At 43.5% G+C, this 17,793-nt stretch overlaps 2 protein-coding genes across 9 annotated transcripts; both read right to left on the reverse strand.

Annotated features, from left to right (window-relative positions):
* Positions 1-354: 354 nt before the first annotated feature.
* LOC128754859 (poly(A) polymerase alpha-like) lies at positions 355-12,930 on the reverse strand. Of its 5 annotated transcripts, none has more exons than XM_053858018.1 (17): positions 11,970-12,797; positions 11,292-11,433; positions 10,796-10,862; positions 10,553-10,634; positions 10,379-10,488; positions 10,258-10,311; positions 10,067-10,178; positions 8,685-8,774; positions 7,313-7,451; positions 7,165-7,237; positions 6,551-6,671; positions 5,087-5,165; positions 4,896-4,949; positions 4,596-4,706; positions 4,426-4,529; positions 4,168-4,358; positions 355-3,231 (listed from the first exon to the last, which is right to left on the reverse strand). In XM_053858018.1, the coding sequence occupies exons 2-17, from the start codon at positions 11,429-11,431 to the stop codon at positions 847-849; spliced, it is 3,912 nt and encodes a 1,303-aa protein (XP_053713993.1). In that variant the 5' UTR covers positions 11,432-11,433; positions 11,970-12,797; the 3' UTR covers positions 355-846. The 5 variants fall into 5 exon arrangements, with proteins under 5 accessions (XP_053713993.1, XP_053714170.1, XP_053713907.1 ...); XM_053857932.1 differs by lacking the exon at positions 11,970-12,797 and adding an exon at positions 12,830-12,930 and having other exon boundaries at positions 356-3,231; positions 5,081-5,165; XM_053857847.1 differs by having other exon boundaries at positions 356-3,231; positions 5,081-5,165.
* Positions 12,931-13,411: 481 nt separating this feature from the next.
* Positions 13,412-16,206, reverse strand: LOC128750821 (cyclin-A1-like). Of its 4 annotated transcripts, none has more exons than XM_053851370.1 (8): positions 16,021-16,206; positions 15,001-15,208; positions 14,808-14,920; positions 14,495-14,721; positions 14,212-14,413; positions 14,016-14,129; positions 13,797-13,930; positions 13,412-13,723 (listed from the first exon to the last, which is right to left on the reverse strand). In XM_053851370.1, exons 2-8 carry the CDS (start codon positions 15,206-15,208, stop codon positions 13,651-13,653), a joined length of 1,071 nt encoding a protein of 356 aa, XP_053707345.1. In that variant the 5' UTR covers positions 16,021-16,206; the 3' UTR covers positions 13,412-13,650. The 4 variants fall into 4 exon arrangements, with proteins under 4 accessions (XP_053707345.1, XP_053707371.1, XP_053707363.1 ...); XM_053851396.1 differs by lacking the exon at positions 16,021-16,206 and adding an exon at positions 15,658-15,758; XM_053851388.1 differs by lacking the exon at positions 16,021-16,206 and adding an exon at positions 15,533-15,666.
* Between the last annotated feature and the right edge of the window lie 1,587 nt (positions 16,207-17,793).

Below are 17,793 nucleotides of genomic sequence, written 5' to 3' on the forward strand. Positions count from 1 at the left end.
CACTCTGGCAGGCTCCTCAGGCAACTCCTCCGGGCGTGTTCGCGAATTCCAGGATGGTAGGTGTCTTCCTTGCCCTCTTATTGGCTAGAATGCCTCACCTCCCACAACCTTAACCAGTTTCCAATCGAGTTTTTTGCTGAAGGATTGACAACTTATCAGAAAACATTTGCCTCTGCTTGGATGTTTAGCCTACTCTCAACGTGAAATGATGTTTTAGTGGCCAACTGAAATGGCCTGTCAGAGGAGAGATATTTATTTAGACCAAATATGTGCGACTAGATCCGAAAATAGAGGGAAAAAATACATTTTAAAACCACTGGTTTCAACAATTATCCAGATAAATCACAATATCTCTGAAAGTATTTGAAAATTCCTAAGGCTATTTCACACAGATATACAAATGGTATATGCAAGTATGTCCATGACAGCCCAACAGTTCATAGAAAGTTAGACGCTATGGGTGGTTGAATGTTTATTTCAAGCCATGTATTCAGAGCTCAGGACATTTAGCAAGCGAGACATGAGCTTTCATTTCATGTCGCTGCAGAACTCGGATCTCAGATGCAATGTTCCCTGTCACAAAGCTCCATTTGATCAGTTCCATTTCACCACCAATTAAATTGCAAAAACCTAGAATATCTTTAAGAACATTCTTCAGCTGTTCTGCAGCTAAATGTGCCGTGTGTCAATGTCAACAGGACGCCCACAGTCATTGAGGGCCAGAGGAAAGTTCAGATTTATTGTTGTGCGCCATTTGCTCAGGTACCGGTATTTACGGGCGATTCAGTTGGACAGCAGTCTGATACAGAAATGCATCCTTGCGAGTCTGTGCCTGCTGCGGAGGCCTCAACTGGAGCTCGGCTGGAATTTAAGATTTGGCTTCTTCAGCCTCTGTGAAGCTCTAGTCGGAGGTCCTAAGGGACGACGGAGCGGTCGTGCAGGTCTCTTCGTGAGCCCCGTGTCCAAAGACGAGTAAGAATCCAATGCTTCCTCCTCATCGGTGCAGTTCATGGAGATGTTCTCGGCTTCACTGGAGGGAACATCTTCATCATGCTGGTCACTAAGTATCGCCTCCTCAAAGTTTGTGGTGAGCTTAAGAGTGGAGCACTGACGATCTTCAGCCTCACCTGGAGCACGACTGGGTAAGAAAGACTCATCCTCCTCTCTGGACGGAGACTGAACTAGCAAGACGCTCTGCAATTCATCCCGGCTGTTTGTGCCTGTTCTTTCCTCAGTGCCAGCTGGAGACTGACTGAACAAGACGGAAGTTGTGGCACCTTTGACCCGGACATCGGGTGCCGCACCCACATGCGGTGGTCCGAGAGCGCCGCTTGAATCGGCTGCTTCTGGTTTTGTGATCTTATCGCCTGTGAGGAACATTGATTCACTCTGGTTTGTGACATCACTGCAAGCAGGTGAAGACTGGTTGACTGAAATAGCAGCAGGTGCCGGGTTAACCCTGACCTCGCTGGGTGGAGGCGGACCGAGCCAGACGCTGGTCTCTGGAGTCACTGTGTCAATGATAGTGTCCTCTAGAAATATGGCGTTTCTGAAGCTTGTAACTTTACTCTGATCAGGTGGGAAATCAGGAAGGGAAGTGGCCTTCTCACCATCCTCAGAACAATCACTGATGGCCTCATATTCACACTGGCTGAGGGAGAGGCATTTTTGAGCGGTGGCTCCAGCTTGACCCAGCTCAGTGCAGGTGTCACCTTCAACCTCGCTCCCTGCTGGTGATGGCGACTCGTGTTGGAGTTCCCTGGGATTCCAATTGAAGATCCCAGCTGGAGACTGACTGAGCAAGTCGGAAGTTGTATCACCTTTGACCCGGTCCTCGGGTGCCACACCCCCATGCGATGGACTGAGAGCGCCGCTTGAATCGGCTGCTTCACCGCCTGGTTCTGTGGTCTTATCGCCTGTGAGGAACACTGCTTCACTCTCATCGTCCGTGACATCACTGAAAGCTCCAGGTGAAGACTGGTTTACTGAAATAGCAGCAGGTCCAGCTGCTGCATGGTCCGTGTTGACGCTGACCCCGCTGGATGGAGGCGGACCGAGCCAGACGCTGGTCTCTGGAGTCACTGTGTCAATGATAGTGTCCTCTAGAAATACAGTGTTTCTGAAGCTTGTAACTTTACTCTGATCAGGTGGGAAATCGGGAAGAGAAGTGGCCTTCTCACCATCTGCAGAACAATCACTGATGGCCTCATATTCACACTGGCTGAGGGAGAGGCTCACTCCAGCTGTATCCAGAGTCACATCTGTACTGTCTTCTTGACTGTTCGCTGCTTGCTGCTCACATTTTTGGCTGGTGGCTCCAGCTTGACCCAACTCAGTGCAGGCGTCACCTTCAACCTCGCTCCCTGCTGGTGACGGCGACTCATGTTGGAGTTCCCTGGGTATGCCATGAAAAGTTCCCAGGAGATTCCAATTGAAGACCCCAGCTGGAGATGGGCTGAAGTCGAAAGTGGCAGTGGCTGCTCCCCATCTATCCCTGAAGTCTGCTTCCTTCTCCGCCCCACTTTCGCATGTGGTAACTGCTTGAGACAAACTGGATGCGGCACAGTCAACGTGGGCTTCTTCTGCACTGGAGGAGTTGCTGGAGCGGGACGTTGAGTCGGCCTCATCACTGGTTTTCCGGGTTGGATCTGGCATGTTTCTCTGAGTGCCAACACAACTGCCGGTCTCAGTTGGAGGGTCACTGCACTGGAGGCTTGCTGTGGCTTCTTCAGCCGCCTCAGACTTCACTGCTTCCTCCTCAGATGAACGAAGGGAGTTATCGCTGCTGCTGCACTTACTATCCGAGGTCTCGTCGGGTGAAAGGTCGGGAAAGAAACAGGAAGTATTCTCCTCATGGTCTGAAGAGCTACTGCTAATGGTCCCAAACAAAGACTCACTGAGTGAGACTCCACTCGTCACCATGGTGACAGAGTCTCCAGCTTCAAAAGGAGAGCTTGAAAAACTAGTTGTGGCCTGGAGGTCCCTTGTGTAGTTGTTGGCTTCAGCTGCCGTCCCGACCTTCGACTGACTGATGGTGGAGCTGGATGTGACATCATCATCGCTGGAGGAATGGCTGCTCATCATCTCGACAGGAGACGGACTGACCACAGCACTGGACGAGGACCCTGCAGCACTTGTGCAACATCTTTTCGGGCTTGCTGTTAAAGCCTCCTCTGGCGGAGACGCGCTTCTCTTGGAAGACTGGGGGACTGATGTGGAAGAGTGAGACTCCTGTTGATAGCAAAATAAAAAAATAAAGTAAGATAAAAATCAATAATCGTATACAAAAATGACGGCAACTTTGTCACTTGACACATTATCTGGAGAATGACCAAGTCCTTGGGTTTGGACTGGAAGTGGCTGTGTGAACCATTCCAATAACAACATTTTAATAAGCATTAAAAGTAGGGCTGCGGCAATTAGTTGATGTCATCGATAACGTCGACAACAAAAATTTGTTGACGTCAAAATCTGTGCGTCAATGCATTGTGTTGCTGTAGGTGTAAACGCACACAGGCCGCAGGATGAGCAGCGAGAACTGGTTGTTATTCAGAAGCAGTGAGAAAACATCACATTCTCTGGAATCATTCAGATATGTTATTTTCTGTTCCTTTAATTGGTTCCTGACTGAGGTCAGACTCCAACTCGCTGCCGTCGCTGCGTGTCACCACCTCCGACTGACCAGTCACAGTCATGGGGGAGTTCGAGCGGCGACCGGTCATAGTGATCCAAAGTGAGGCTTCGTTTTGTTTGGGACGATAATGCGTCCCAAGGATGAGCAAACCCCTTCGACACCATGGTAGAATGATGAAAGAGTGTTCCGACGCCACACACCCTCGAGCTAACAGCGAGCATGTTGGTTGGCGCAGAGCTAACCAACTATACTTGTTTAATAATGTATGGTGTCAGACTATTACAGTGAGATGATTTAAACAACTTCAGGTTCAACAGAAATTCAAAATAGGTCCAAACAAAGTTAATCGCGATTAGTCGACTTAGTGAAAAAAATAATGAATAGATTAGTCGACTAAGAAAATAATTGTTAGTTGCGGCCCTGTTTAGAAGTGAGAGTCACTGCAACAGTATTAGTCCTTGAGGTGCAGCAAACAGAAGGTGGCTTCTCAGGAACTATAGGAACCTAACCCTCTCTATAGCTTCGGGAGCTACCTCTTCTGTAGTGGGATTGCTGGCCTCTGCTTCCGTCATCTCCAGCCGCTGGCCGACGGCGCTACAGGACGCTTCGTGTGGAGGCGACGCCAGGGAGCTCTGTGGTATCTGCAAGTCATCCCTCTTTCGGAAAACAGCTTTCACGTCCATGCCCTTTCTAAAGTAGCAGCTATAAAGAGCCAAAGACTTGGCTGCGAACGAGAATCTGAATCAACTATCTGAAAACTCTTCAGAGACACAGACAGAAGCCAGCCGTACCACTTTTGATGAAAGACTGAATGTTGTAGGAAAAATTTTTCGGGCATCTTTCCGCCTCTGCCTTAAACTCTAGTCCGATCAGCCACTTTGAGATCATGCTCTTCCTGATGATGTCAACACCAGAAATGAGCGACACTGAAGCGGCAGTGGCGTGATGGGAGTCCTCTCACCCGTTTTCAGACTCTCCACACCAGGGCACATTCACGTGGGCCTTGGAAATGTTTGATCTCTTCTCCAGTGAGGTCACCAGAAATGGGAGCTTGGACTCCACAATGTTGAACCTGGGTGACAAGAAACTGATTGGCATCTCAACCAGATGTTCTCAGGCCAGAGTGAAAACACTTCTCTAGGTGGAGGGAGTGATCCTTCCTTGAAGTGTAATAATCTAAAAGCACTTGAACCTCTTCAAAACATCGACGGACTGACACTCGGCTCTGCCTCCAACTACTTCGTCTGCCTTGTGCACTCACCACTCAAGATGCTGCTTATCTTTGGCTGCCACTGCTTCCACTAAAATAAAGTCCCTAAAACCATGAGAGATAGAAGGGTGAAACTACCTCAGCAACTTTGTGAAGAATCAGCCATTCTAGTCAATACTCTCAGCTGCCTGTTAAGAACTTGTAAAAATGGCTTGGCGTCTTTAAATCCTCCGTACCCGTACTTTTCCAGAATGTCAGGAGCGTTGAACAGCTGGGCCCATTCTGCTTTACCCTCCATGATCTGCTGAGTGATGACACGACCTGCCGACGACAACAAACTTGCGGTTGAAGAATCATAGAAAGCTAGTTCAACTCTTTATGGGTCACTCTGCCATCCAGTCTATTTGATGAGCGTTCAATCATGTAATAACATTTCATTCTCATAGTCAAAATAATTGGTTTGGGATTTTGTTTTTACCAAGAACATGAGCAATTTCGGCATATCTGGAAATTCCCATGCAAAATTAAAACGTAAAATATCAATTCAAAATTAGAATTTATGAAGTCACGTTTCAATCATTTGCAGTCGAGCAGTCAAGTTGCCTTGTAAATTGATGAGATGCAGTCGCTCTCTTTTGATAGTTAAGCATGGCCACTTAACTGTGACGTAAAGTGAAGGAAATAGCAGAGATCTTTGGCAATATTTTCATAGATATAGCAACTATTTGGTACATTTGAGACACATGTCACGTCCCATTGTTTCATCTCTGTAAGTGTTAAAACTATCCAAATCTTAGATCGAAATCTTAAATCTAAATCTTCTTCTTTTCCTTCTGGCTTCTCCCTTCAGGGGTGGCCACAGCGGATCATCTTCCTCCATCTCACCCTGTCCTCTGCTTCCTCTTCTCTCAAACCTACAAACCTCATGTCCTCCTTCACCACCTCCATCAATCTCCTCTTTGGCCTTCCTCTCCACCTTCTGCCTGGCAGTTCCAACCTCAACATCTTCCTACCAATGTACTGGCTCTCTCTCCTCTGTACATGTCCAAGGCCAAATATTAAATCTATATATTAAATCTAAATCTAAATCTAAATATTTAGTCTAAATATTAAATCTTAATTTTTGTTGAAATATTAAGTTGAAATATTAAATCTAAATATTAATTCAAAATCTAAATATTAAATCAAAATCTCAGTTTTAAGGCTTTAGAAGGTCCTTTCCTCCAAGTGGATTTAGACGCCGCCTTCTGCTCCTCCGCCCCTCTGGCCGCACATCAGGCTCGCAACTTTAGATTTAGATTTAGATTAAACACTTCCAGAGATGTCCATTGCCGTGTCTCAAAAGTAACAAATATTTGCTAAATCTGGGAGATATTGCCAAAGACTTCTGCTAAATCAGGAAAAAACAGGTGTGTTCATTTTTACATTCGGCGCCCCATACCAATCAACTAACAAACCTAATTTATTTCAAATTCCGAACTGAGGAAACTGCATTATGAAAATGCAGTATGCAGAAAATGCATTACGTCTCAAAGGCAGTGCATCTCTTGTAGACACTGATTATCCTGGGGTCACAATAAGGAGGATGATGAAATGATGATGATGAAATATGCAGGAGGTGCAGGTCATCTCTGACGTAAACAATATGAACATCCACAAAAATGACGTGCAAGTGATGATCTCGTAGCATGGCTGTGAGAACGTACCACGTTTGATCTCCTCCATCATGATGCTGAGGGAGGAGCGAGACACCGTGACGCTGGAGTTCTCCTGCGGGTACGCTGGTTTGATGACTGGCATCAGGTGAGACGCATCGCTCTCGTTGTTCTGGAAAACAATGAGTCGCTGTCTTTCTTCTTTGTCAACGCATAAAAGTGACACATATGCTTGGCCACAGCTAGTCCTGAGGTCATGTTGTGAGGTTGTGTGCAAACGTGGAGGCGCTCGAAGGAACACCAGGAAACCAGAAAACAGTCAGTGAACAGTCAAGCTTCAGTGACCATCATAGTCATGACAGGGGGCCATCCAGTTCTTGGTGCACTTGAATCTGAGCCAGCATTACATGTTGTATTTACGGATCGTACAGGCCACATAAAATGAGTTAACGGGTCGGATTTGGACCCTGGGCCTTGAGTTTATCATGTTACTAGTAAATCTAAATCTACAGTAACTTTCAGTAAACAAATTTCGGTGTCCCATCTAGATGGAGCGATCATATGCGTGGGATTGATAGCATGCAAATATGTACCATAACCATGCTATATAAAGAATTGCGCCCTCTGACAAGTGACAGTAACGCTGTAGCGTGTTGAGTAGTAACCTGGGGGTCCCATACGGGAAGTCCCGAAATACTCTCCTCAGGGTACCTGAGGCAAACTGGGTTTGGCCATTTCCTGCAACAGAAATAACATTGGCTTCAATACGGCCTCTGGTTTTCATTTAAGGGGACGTAAGAGCAAATCACCCACCAAGCGCTGAAGACCAGAAAGAATTTGGCCACCAGGACTGAGGCTGTGGCATTCGGATAGAACTGACACACTTTGGCCACCATGATGGCCCAGGATGTTCCACCCAGGAACCCCCGTCGGTTGGAATGGATGTTTCGACCTGAGCAGAGGACACCTTTGGTATTTTTCGTTGCCAGTATCAACGTTTATTTGTGTTCGCTCCAGAGTTCTAGAGTCGAAGACATCGGCTTGGTTCGTGCATGTGTGGTGACTTAAAAAGAATGTTGCCTTGTCAATACAATAAAAAAATGACTTAATGATTTATTTATATCATGAACTGATTTACAGTTTAAATACTGATTACACTGATACAGATTCTCTTTTTATCACTTCTTATCACATACATCATTTATTTTATTTTATTATCTTAACTGCATTGGCATTTTGAGATTTTTTGTTGTATGCCAAATCTGAGGGTAAAAAAAATGTTTCCTCACATATTGATATACATTTATATTTTATAGTGTGTCTAAATTACAACAGCATTTTTATTCACTGTGTTGTATTTATGTTTTCCATTGAAATGAAAATGATAGATAATGACTTCCAATGAGGAAAGTAATTAGAGTGCTACCTCGGTTTTCGAACGTTTCAGAATTCGAACAAATAGGGGTTCGAACAAAAATTGAGATTTTTTTTCTTCGGATTTAGAACGAAAATCCAGAACTTGAACGCCCCCGAAAAAAGCTGGAAAAAACATAATGTGCGCGGACCGATCAGCTGACCCACGACGCGCTTTGTTATTGTGTATAACGCAGCCTCTGTATGCAGACGTGTCCCGTTAGCTACAGTTACTGACTGTTTTTTCTTCATATTGAGGTGTAAAACCTTTCCTGTCTCCGCACTGGACCGTGGTCGAGTGTCAGAGCTGGACACGCACCGGGCACCTCTTCACTTTTGGAGAGACGTCACTCACTCGGCAACCCCTCCCACATGCAGTGGCCACACACATAGAGGAACAGCGCACCTGCAGCAGACACTCTACATTCACTCCTACAAAAGCCTATTTTAAGGCTTGGAACGCATTATTTCTTTTTCCATTCATTGTAATGGGAAAAAAATCGATTCAGATTTCGAACAAATCGCTTCTCGAATGGCCGTCTGGAACGGATTGTGGTCGAGAACTGAGGTACCACTGTATATATATATATAATATTTGACATCCCTCTCAACATGACAGAATGTGGCCAGACAGGACCTTTAGGACTGGCCGTGACAACCACTGGACTTCAACAACCTCAGTGAACAAGTACTGTTGCTAATTGACAGCAATGAAGTCAAAGCTTGCAACCAAGTCATGAAAATATCAAACTGAATGTGGCCTTGACCTCACATTTAGCCCATAGCTGGACGGTTCTCAAAGCAAGTCGGAAGTTGCTGGGGCTTGGCACAGACTTCAGGATTTCTTCGGTGACTCTGTGCCCTGGATCAACACAAAGTGTCAAGAAACGATGGATCTCGGGTGAGAAGCCCCTGGCTGCAGCCTGGAGAACAGGGCGGAGCTCAACGTGGAGGTACGCCCACGTTGAGCTTGAGGGTCCTGCCCACTTAAGCGACTCAACGTTGAGTTGAGCCTGTTTTCAACGTTAACACATGCCCATCAACCATTGAGCTTGCATCTCAAACAGGCCACAAAACTTCAGCCAAGTGTTCCACAACACTGGAAGTAGGAGAGACTTCTTTAAAGCGGACCTTTGAATATGCTCTCATCATATTATATCATTGTGATGGAACATGTCTAACAGTTTGTTACCCTATGTTATATCTGTAATTTCATTCGTCTCTTTATCAATATTTTCGAATGTAATGTTAACTGAGCATAATATTAACGAGTTAGCCTGGCAAAAATGTTTATACGTTACATTTTATATTGCATATGGTTTCGTCATTTTAGACTACTAGTGTAATAACATTCGGATGAAATACGTCATGATGATGTGGAAACAAGATATATATTTGTCAGAATAAATGATGTTTTCATGATTAAAAGATGTACCTTCACCTTTCACCTTCACCTCACCTTCACCTTCACAAAAGATGTAGCCTTTTTGAAAGTCTGATATGTATTGCACATTGTAACAAAAATGAAAATGTTTTCAATGTGATGATTCTGTCTGCTTATTGTGTTGTCTATATAGAGACACATAACAATTTGGAGATTGGGTGTGATCCCGAAGAAACAACACTGCAGCCCAGGACTTTTTCTTTGCCCATTCTGCACCTATAAAGAGGCTCATTATACGGTTGACAATCATATTAAGGGCCTACCGTGAACTACAAAGGTACTGAACATATTTGTGGATTTGCCCATTTTTACCCATTACAATTTAACTCTAACTTACTTACTTTACTGTCCTCTCTTTCAGAGTTCACAATCTTGAAGTCTTTGCTTCATTTAAAATGAATGAATGAGAGGCTCACAATAAAAACAAATAGCATTTGTGTGTTGTCTTGATTATTATTGTATTAAAACTTTGTTTCAAGTGTTCTCCGGTGTTTTGTGCGAACTGAGTACACAATTTAAATGCATGTATTAGTATTAAACCACATCTGTACAGCGATACCACATACTCTGTCATTTGAGTGACACAAAAGTCTTATTTCAGAGTAAGACTGAGCTCAACGTGAGCGTACCTCCGCGGTTCTCCAGGCTGCAGCCAGGGTATCATGTCTCGGGTGGTGAGAAGAATATAATACGACAACAGCGCCCCCTACCATTCAAACTCTGCACACACTCAGGATTGAGGTCCACCAATATATTCTTATCCAGAAGTTCCTTTTCATCGTTGAGCTTGTTGGAAGGCAGGAGAGCGATAACCAGGTTCACCTGGAACAGAAACATATATATATATATATATATATATATAAAACTCATTAAAAAACAAAACTTCTCTCTGACAAAGTACCTGAATCCCCTCGAACCAAAGCTTGATAATCGGAATGTACTTCTTCTCGATAGCCTGCAGCAGATATTCAAGATTAGATGACACAGTCATGGGGCCAGGGGCACACTCAGGCAAGACTGACCAAAGCGTCTTTGACTTCTCTGAGCGATTTCAGCTTCTCAAAGAACACAGTGAAGAAATGTTTCCTCTTCAGGACCGTGGGGCCGACACACAGCACGTCCAGCTCAGCTTCTGACCGTGTGGAGAAGAAGGAAGTTGAACTCTGATGAGACTCAGACCACCATCGCTCACTTACCTCTCACGTGTGCCCCGAGACAGTAAGAGCCATACGGGATGATCCTGCCTCGACATCTTTTGGCAAAATATTTGGTGACCCCCTAGAAGAGATAAAAGGATAGTGTGTACACTTTTAGCAGAACAAAATCACATCTGCCGTTATATTGTACAATCTAAATACATTAAAATATTCACTCACAAATATATGAAGTTTGCATCCCAAGGGTATAAAAAAACACGGTGGTACTCATTCATTTCTTACCAATCTGACGTACATCTCCTGGAGCCAGTCCTTGTAGAGAGTCTCCAGCCTTTTCATGACTCTCTCTCTGCCAATACATCAAGTTAGGATCAATATCAGAGATGGAGACTAATAGAGAGACAACCAACCAAGGCATCACTCTGCCTCTTTTACAGGGAGAAACAAGCCTATCTGTTTTTCTTATGGCGGCTCTTGGGCAAACATAAACCATATTTACAGAAGAGAAAATAATCCCCTTCAAAAATCAGTTTTAACATGGCGTACCTCGAGAACTATTTCAACTCATGGATGCTCATTTATATGACAAACGGTGAGTGTGGCACGCTGCCATACCCAGCTGTTTGTCATTCATGTCTAATATGTCTAATGTGATCTTGTGATCTGACATTTGCAGCAACAAGTCATTCGATTATTAAAACAGACATGTTAAAACAGCCACAATAGTTTGGAGGGTCAGATTCAGCACAGATTTGTGATAAGAACAGACGGGTGCAACCTTTTCTGGAGCTCCTCGTCATCAGGAAACATCCCGAATGGAATGAGAGTTTTCACCAACTCTTTGGTCTTCACAACTTCTGCATCCTTGGGCAAGGCATCGCTGATGGGGCGAGGGAACGTACCTTCTGCCCGATTCATGTCTGAAAGCAAACACATCACATAAGTACATTTGTTTATGAAAGACAAGGAATGATGCTAAAGTCCAAAGAGGTGATGACTTTTCGGTTCTCGTGGGATTTAAGTGAAAAGTTTTAATTTCGTTCTTTTACAGCTTTCTTCATCCTCATGAACTTTGTTTTGCGACATTCTCCAACTGACAGACCATGTGACGCTGAGGGCTAAAGTCTTAGGACCTCCTCATGAGGATATGTGCTCAACACTTCAGTCAGTGATGGAGGTTTTCCACGTTGAATTTCAGATTCTAGCCGTTAACTCCCGCTATCCCAAAACACATCTTTATCACTTGCCGATGTGACATTGAGTGCTTGCTGTCTGTTTGCTGAGATGGTGGGCCAAGTGAACTGCAGACGCGACATGATGTGTAAAAGCTGAGGTCAGACGGTCCATTGAAGCTCTACATTTCAGCAGGGATGCCCCTCCACTCTTCACGAGCCACGAGCTGAACAAGGGTGAAAGCACGCCAAGACTGACACAACTTCAAGACAATAGAACTTGCCTTTCTCACGATTTACTGTGGTCGTCTCCTCTGCTTGACAGATACTCGTATGCTGCCACCTACTGTGCCATTATCCACCTTCTTTTTCCACATTCCAGTCATAGTCTGCAAGTCATAGAATATTTCCTCTTCTGCGGTGAACAGCGCCACCTACTGTTTTGAGCTTCCAGTTGTATTTGCAGATTTAAAGAATTCGACTTTTAGATCCTAAACACCAGCGTGATTCATCACAGGTATGCGTACAGGAGTGATTATATATAACGTGTTTCAAAAGCCACAGCTGCCTTTAATGGCGCCACATGAGCAGGACTTTATTGTTGCAGCGATTTTAAGATCGAATTTCAATGATGCACTTATGAGTCTTCTGTGTAGTGACTTTAATATTCAATGTAGGCAAACCACGACTATCGCCATGTCATGACTATTAATATACTAATAAACTATGGCCAGGGTAATAAACATCCTTATTATGTCGTCTCAAGTGAAAACAATTACGGTTATTCATTGATGCTAAACAATGTTGACAAAAAATGTATATTGAGGCTCACATTCGCCAGAGTTTGTGGCTTTCACTGGGGGTTGAAACACCAATAACTTGAACAGACAGATGTAGGAGGTTGTGAAGGCGCGGTGTGGGGAGTTATCGGACGGTTTATGAGAACGTCCTACCAACGTCTGGAAGGTTTGAATAGCGCGGCTAATGTAGTTAGCATTTATGTTCTGGCGTTAGCGATTAAAAAGCGAGATTCTGCCACATATTTAAAGCGTCCGCCCTTATTCCACGGTACACCTTGGACAGGTCATCCAATTTCAACCAAGGAGGCGAAACGGACACCGTTGGAGTTGAGACACACACTCACCTATCAGTGGTTTTTAAAGGTTCGGCTCACCCAATTCAGAGGTTTCAAAAGCGCTTTCATGCCAGTAAAAACTGACCACTCATCTCAGTGACGTCTTAACCTGTCAGGGGTGATTGACTGCACGAAGGGCGAATCTGAAAGCAGCAGAGGGCGGGACTTAGCGATGGAAAGGTCCTCGAACATGCTCCCACAAGAACAAGCTGGATATAGTTGGTGCTGCTTTTCAGTGATTTTTATATTTTATATAGTTTTACTTTGATTTTTCCCCCACTTTCTTAATAAAAAAAGTTTGTAAATAGCAATAAACAGACGTCCTCGTTGATGTGCATTGTATTATAAACGTACATTGTTTGTTCTTCGAAAAAAAAAAATACAATTACATCAGCTTACATCAGCATTTCGTTTTCATTTGTTTATGTATTTAATGTATTTTGAGTCCATTGTGACCATTGATAAATGGGCATAAAGAACATGTTAGTGACTCAATTATTTACAGTATATCAAAATACACAGTTTCAGAAAGATGGTACCACTCAAAATAAAGATACTGAAGAACTATGTTTGAACATAAGTTTTATTGATCGAGTCACTTAATACATTATTGGTGGTAACATTCACCAAGAAGCTCATGTTCTGAATACAAAATAATATATTATGTACAAAGAATACAAAGAATATTTCCAGTTTAAAAAAAACACTTTTTTGTATTCAGTTGTTATCAAAACTGATTTCGCTGTTGAAAAAACATGTTGTTCCTCAATTTTCCATATAGATCTATACAGTCCACCCGGCTACTTGGAGGAGGAAGCCTCGAGTCTTCTTCACCAAAACACTGATGCGTAGTCAGACGTGCAGCAGCAAGCTGATCCTGGTGGGCAACATTCAATCAAAGACCTGCAGGGATGGGAAAAAAGGTGTTTTAAAATACTTCCATAGTAGTTTAGTAGTACAGTGTACAGCAACTTACATTGATTTCATGAACTTTCTCTGGGTGGCCTGGAGTTGGATCGCCGAATGAGCCATTTCCAGCTTGTACAGGTCATCGACACACTCAGCAATGTCTTCCACTGAATACCCAGAGAAGTGCTCCAAGTCTTCAGGCTGAAAGAGAGAAGGAGAAGAAAGTGAGTATGTGTGCTTTTTATGAAAACAATTTCAATCCCATCATAGATCAGGAGCAACTTACCCAGTCAGCTCTGTTGACTCTGTAGTTGGCCATGAACAGAACGGAAGCAGCTACTTTAGATGAACCGTGTCGCACCAACAAGTCCATGTCCATGAGACTCAGGTCTGCCAGAAACTGAACCAGGAGGAAGAAACACAGGAGTCAGAAGAAGACACTCAAATATGAGCAAAGAAGAAGACAGAGAAGTTGGACTCACCACTGCCAGGTTCTGTGTGGTCTCGTTGATGGGACAGGTGGACATGAAGATGTGAAGGAAGGTGTAGGACGTGGGGGCAGACAGAGTGAAGTCCAGGGTTTTGAGGAGACGCCACTCCATCTCGATCAATTCTTTCTTTGTGTAGCTTCCATCTTTGGTGACAAACATATATGCCTTTGGGTGGTTCGTGCTCTGGTGCTTCCTAAAACGGGGACACGTGAAATTATAAGAACACAATTGTCTACACAAGCAAGAGGTCACGTCTAACCCTGCTGGTACTCACGCAGCAATGAACAGAAGAGTCATCCCGATCAGAGTCACGTCCTGCATGTTCACTGATCTGGATTTGGAGAAGATCCGGTCCAAGTAGTTGATGGCGAGATGCAGAGTCTGCGTATCAAGTTCAATGTCCAGGGTGACCTGGGTCATCCAGTCCACCATGATGGTCCTGAAGTCCCTTAAGATCTCTGGCAGGTGGTCCATGTAACCTGCCTTTGGTCCAAACCGCTCCTGATGGTCAAGAAAGTCAGATATTCATAAACTTTTTTCTTCAGTTAGTACACGTTTGGATCAGATTAGACCAAGCGCTTACTCACCTCTGCTGCTCTCATGTTTCGGTAAATGTCCTCCACATATTCAGAAAACAAATCATCGTGAAACTCAGACTCATCCTGGTGCAACTCTGAAGAAGAAGAGTTCTGGCTGGAATCTGCAGGAGGGAACAGTGACGAGGTGAACATCGAGGAGAGATGTAGCTCAAGTTTCTGAGCTATATTATCTGAAACTCACCTGAACTTGGCTCCAACATTTGAGCTTCATCTTTCAATGGAAAAGACATTTTGGCAGAAACATTGTCTCTGGCGGCTCCTTCTCCTGATGCTCCCAGAACCACCTCACATGCCATTTGGAGCTGCTGGTCACAGAGGAGATCAGCAGAGTGTGATCGACTGCCTGTGGTGGTCTGGACGTCAGCGTGGACTCTTGCACTTGAAGACATCTGCAAGCATGGACAGCTTTGTTTAGAATAAACATAAAGACCACAAGATTCTGTAGTTACACTACGTTACATTACATGACAGCGTGACAAGCTTCACTGAAACTCAAACGTGTTCAGGTGTTAATGACTTGAAAGAAAGCTCAGGACTGGATCAGCCAGTCAGACATAAACAATAGGCACAAAGACAACACTGGATCAACAACTTTCTCAAGTCACTTCCTGCCCCGATTAGCTTAGCATGTCAATGAAGCCAGACTACAGTGCTAATCGCTACACAAAATGGAAAACTTCCAATCTGCATAAACAGGAGATTCAAAGACTTGCTTCAAAGCTTCAAAGACCACTGATGTCCTCAAAGAAATGTGCATTTATCCTGTTCTTTGATCCCATGTCAGGAGTCACATTCAGGGTTGATGGCAGTTACTACATCTAACTGGCAGTATTCTCACCTATTGTGTTATTATTTAATGTCGTATTGCCTTGACGTGACCGATTATTAATGTATTGTAGTATCCAGAAGGATTCCACACAAACGAGAGTAGGATGTATTCCAACCCCCAGCAACTCCGTCCCGCTGCCCCTCCCCTCTCTGACACACTTCTGCAACAACATAGCCAAACAGAACATTGCAGAGCAACAATAAAACGAACTATTTAACAGGTATTACAGTATAGTAACAAACCTGACGACAGATGAATGCAGTGAACCTGGCTCAGAAAAAGAAGTCTATGCTCCATCGATAAAGAAATAAACGATAATAAAGGTCAAAATGGAGATGCCCAAGTATTAAGGAGAGGAGTGTACCATCTTACCTGGACGATGAGGAGTAAACTGGCGGCAGGAAAAAGGGTCCACGGAGCAGAACTGGAAGTTCCGAAGAAGAATCTGCTGTTGTCCGAACAGGAGAGAATCAGCGAAGATCCGCGGAGTGACTCTTGAGAGACGTTTGCGTCCGTTTATCCTCCGCGAGAGCCAACTCGGTAGCCAATCAGGACGCGGGAGTTTTCGCACACTTTCTTATGTAAATGAGCCGATTGATCGATACCGGCAGATGAAGGACTTGGTCTTAGGGCGGGTCTTCATGTGGAGCGAGTCTAGTCTCGAAAAGAAAATAATTTAGGTTGATCACGTTTTTAAGATCACGTAAAATTCATATTAAAGAAAACACTGAAAACGTCACATTTTCTTTGTAGAAATGCCGTTCAGTTCAACCCATTCAGGTTTAATGTTTTTATCTAAATTATTTCATTTATTTTGGAAATTGTCGGAAAACACAAACAATCTTTTGAGCTTGATCGTTTACATTGACTCGATTTGTGTTGAATTTCTTTGACAAACATTTTTCTTCTGACGAGGATTTTGTGTTTTTAATAACGTTTTGTAAAACATCACAAACCTTTTTACATATACCATACCATGCCATATATCAGTAATTGCTTTTACGAACCGCATTTTTAAGATTCTGGAGAATTTGGCCTCACGAGATCGAATATTTGCCAATCATGCCAAATTTGATTGCATTATTGAATGATCAATGACAGACAAGATTGAGAGCCATTATCTTGTAGATCTGGCTGCTGTTGACGACTATAGAGTGTGAATGATCTGTTTCTCTGCAGCAGATTATGGAAATACAAACTCTTAGCTGCTCGTTAATTAAATATAAATGTGCAGAGATTTAAAGCAAAAATTTGCTTTTGTTTTTTCTTCTTGTCGTTTCTTGCGGTAATAGTGATTACAGAAAGAACATAACATATTTAAAAAGTGTCTTGAATTTGAATTTTACAGCGACCATGTTGAGAACTGACACGCTGAAACGAAATTAGGAAACTTAGGTATTTTTATTGTAATAAACCATAAACAAAACCAAACATGTATTTGTCGGTGTCTGTATAATCTTTGTAAACAAAAAAAATTCTGATAATATTTGAGATTTAGTCCAAAAAAACAAAACAAAACACTGCAAAAAGGGACCAGTATCCGACGCTGATCATGTTGAGACAGAACTCCATATTCCCGAAGCAACTCGGGAATCAGTGAAATTAATTAAATTAAAACAATTAAAACTTCGAGACTTAATAACGCTAACCTATTGCTCGACAGCTCAGATATAAAATATTGTAGCGTCTGCTGGGAGTCACAAAAAAACAGCCGTTCTGTAGTTGACAATCTTCTTTAATTCGGTCAAACTCTGGATTGGTCTCATCAACAAAAGCAGCTCGTGGCTCCCTCTCACCACCCGAAACAAAACTCCCTCTCCCCTTCAGCGCAGCCCCTCGCTCCACCCCCACTCACCCGTCACCACTGAATCCTAAAAGGAACAGCATAAACATAAACCCAGAACGTTACAATACGAAATTCAACAAAAGAAATAGATGGGACTATGGGACTGGCATCACGCTAGCCCGCGATCCACAAATACCCATCTCGCCAGCCCACTCAAAAAAGTATGCGCGTCTATTTGTGCCGTTACGGTAGCGACTCCGTATCTCTGTGAGTTTGAAGAGTTTATGCTGTAGTATTATGAAATAGATTGACTTTATGTACTGTAATAACATGTATATTATAAAAGAAATTATATAAAA

Source organism: Synchiropus splendidus, chromosome 1, assembly GCF_027744825.2.
Source record: "Synchiropus splendidus isolate RoL2022-P1 chromosome 1, RoL_Sspl_1.0, whole genome shotgun sequence".
NCBI classification, from domain to species: Eukaryota; Metazoa; Chordata; class Actinopteri; order Syngnathiformes; family Callionymidae; genus Synchiropus; species Synchiropus splendidus.

Bases quoted from the DNA above. Each gene is read 5' to 3' on its own strand.
- LOC128754859 (XM_053857932.1), bottom strand. From the start codon at position 11,431: ATGAATCGGGCAGAAGGTACGTTCCCTCGCCCCATCAGCGATGCCTTG. The intron at 10,179-10,257 runs GTACTTTGTCAG...TTTCTGTTCCAG, and splicing joins TTTGGTTCGAGGGGATTCAG to GTGAACCTGGTTATCGCTCT. The intron at 6,672-7,164 runs GTTACTACTCAA...ATTGTTTTCCAG, and splicing joins TTCCCGTATGGGACCCCCAG to AACAACGAGAGCGATGCGTC.
- LOC128750821 (XM_053851370.1), bottom strand. From the start codon at position 15,208: ATGTCTTCAAGTGCAAGAGTCCACGCTGACGTCCAGACCACCACAGGC. The intron at 14,414-14,494 runs GTGAGTACCAGC...TCCCCGTTTTAG, and splicing joins ACTCTTCTGTTCATTGCTGC to GAAGCACCAGAGCACGAACC. The intron at 14,130-14,211 runs GTGAGTCCAACT...CTCCTGGTTCAG, and splicing joins CCACACAGAACCTGGCAGTG to TTTCTGGCAGACCTGAGTCT.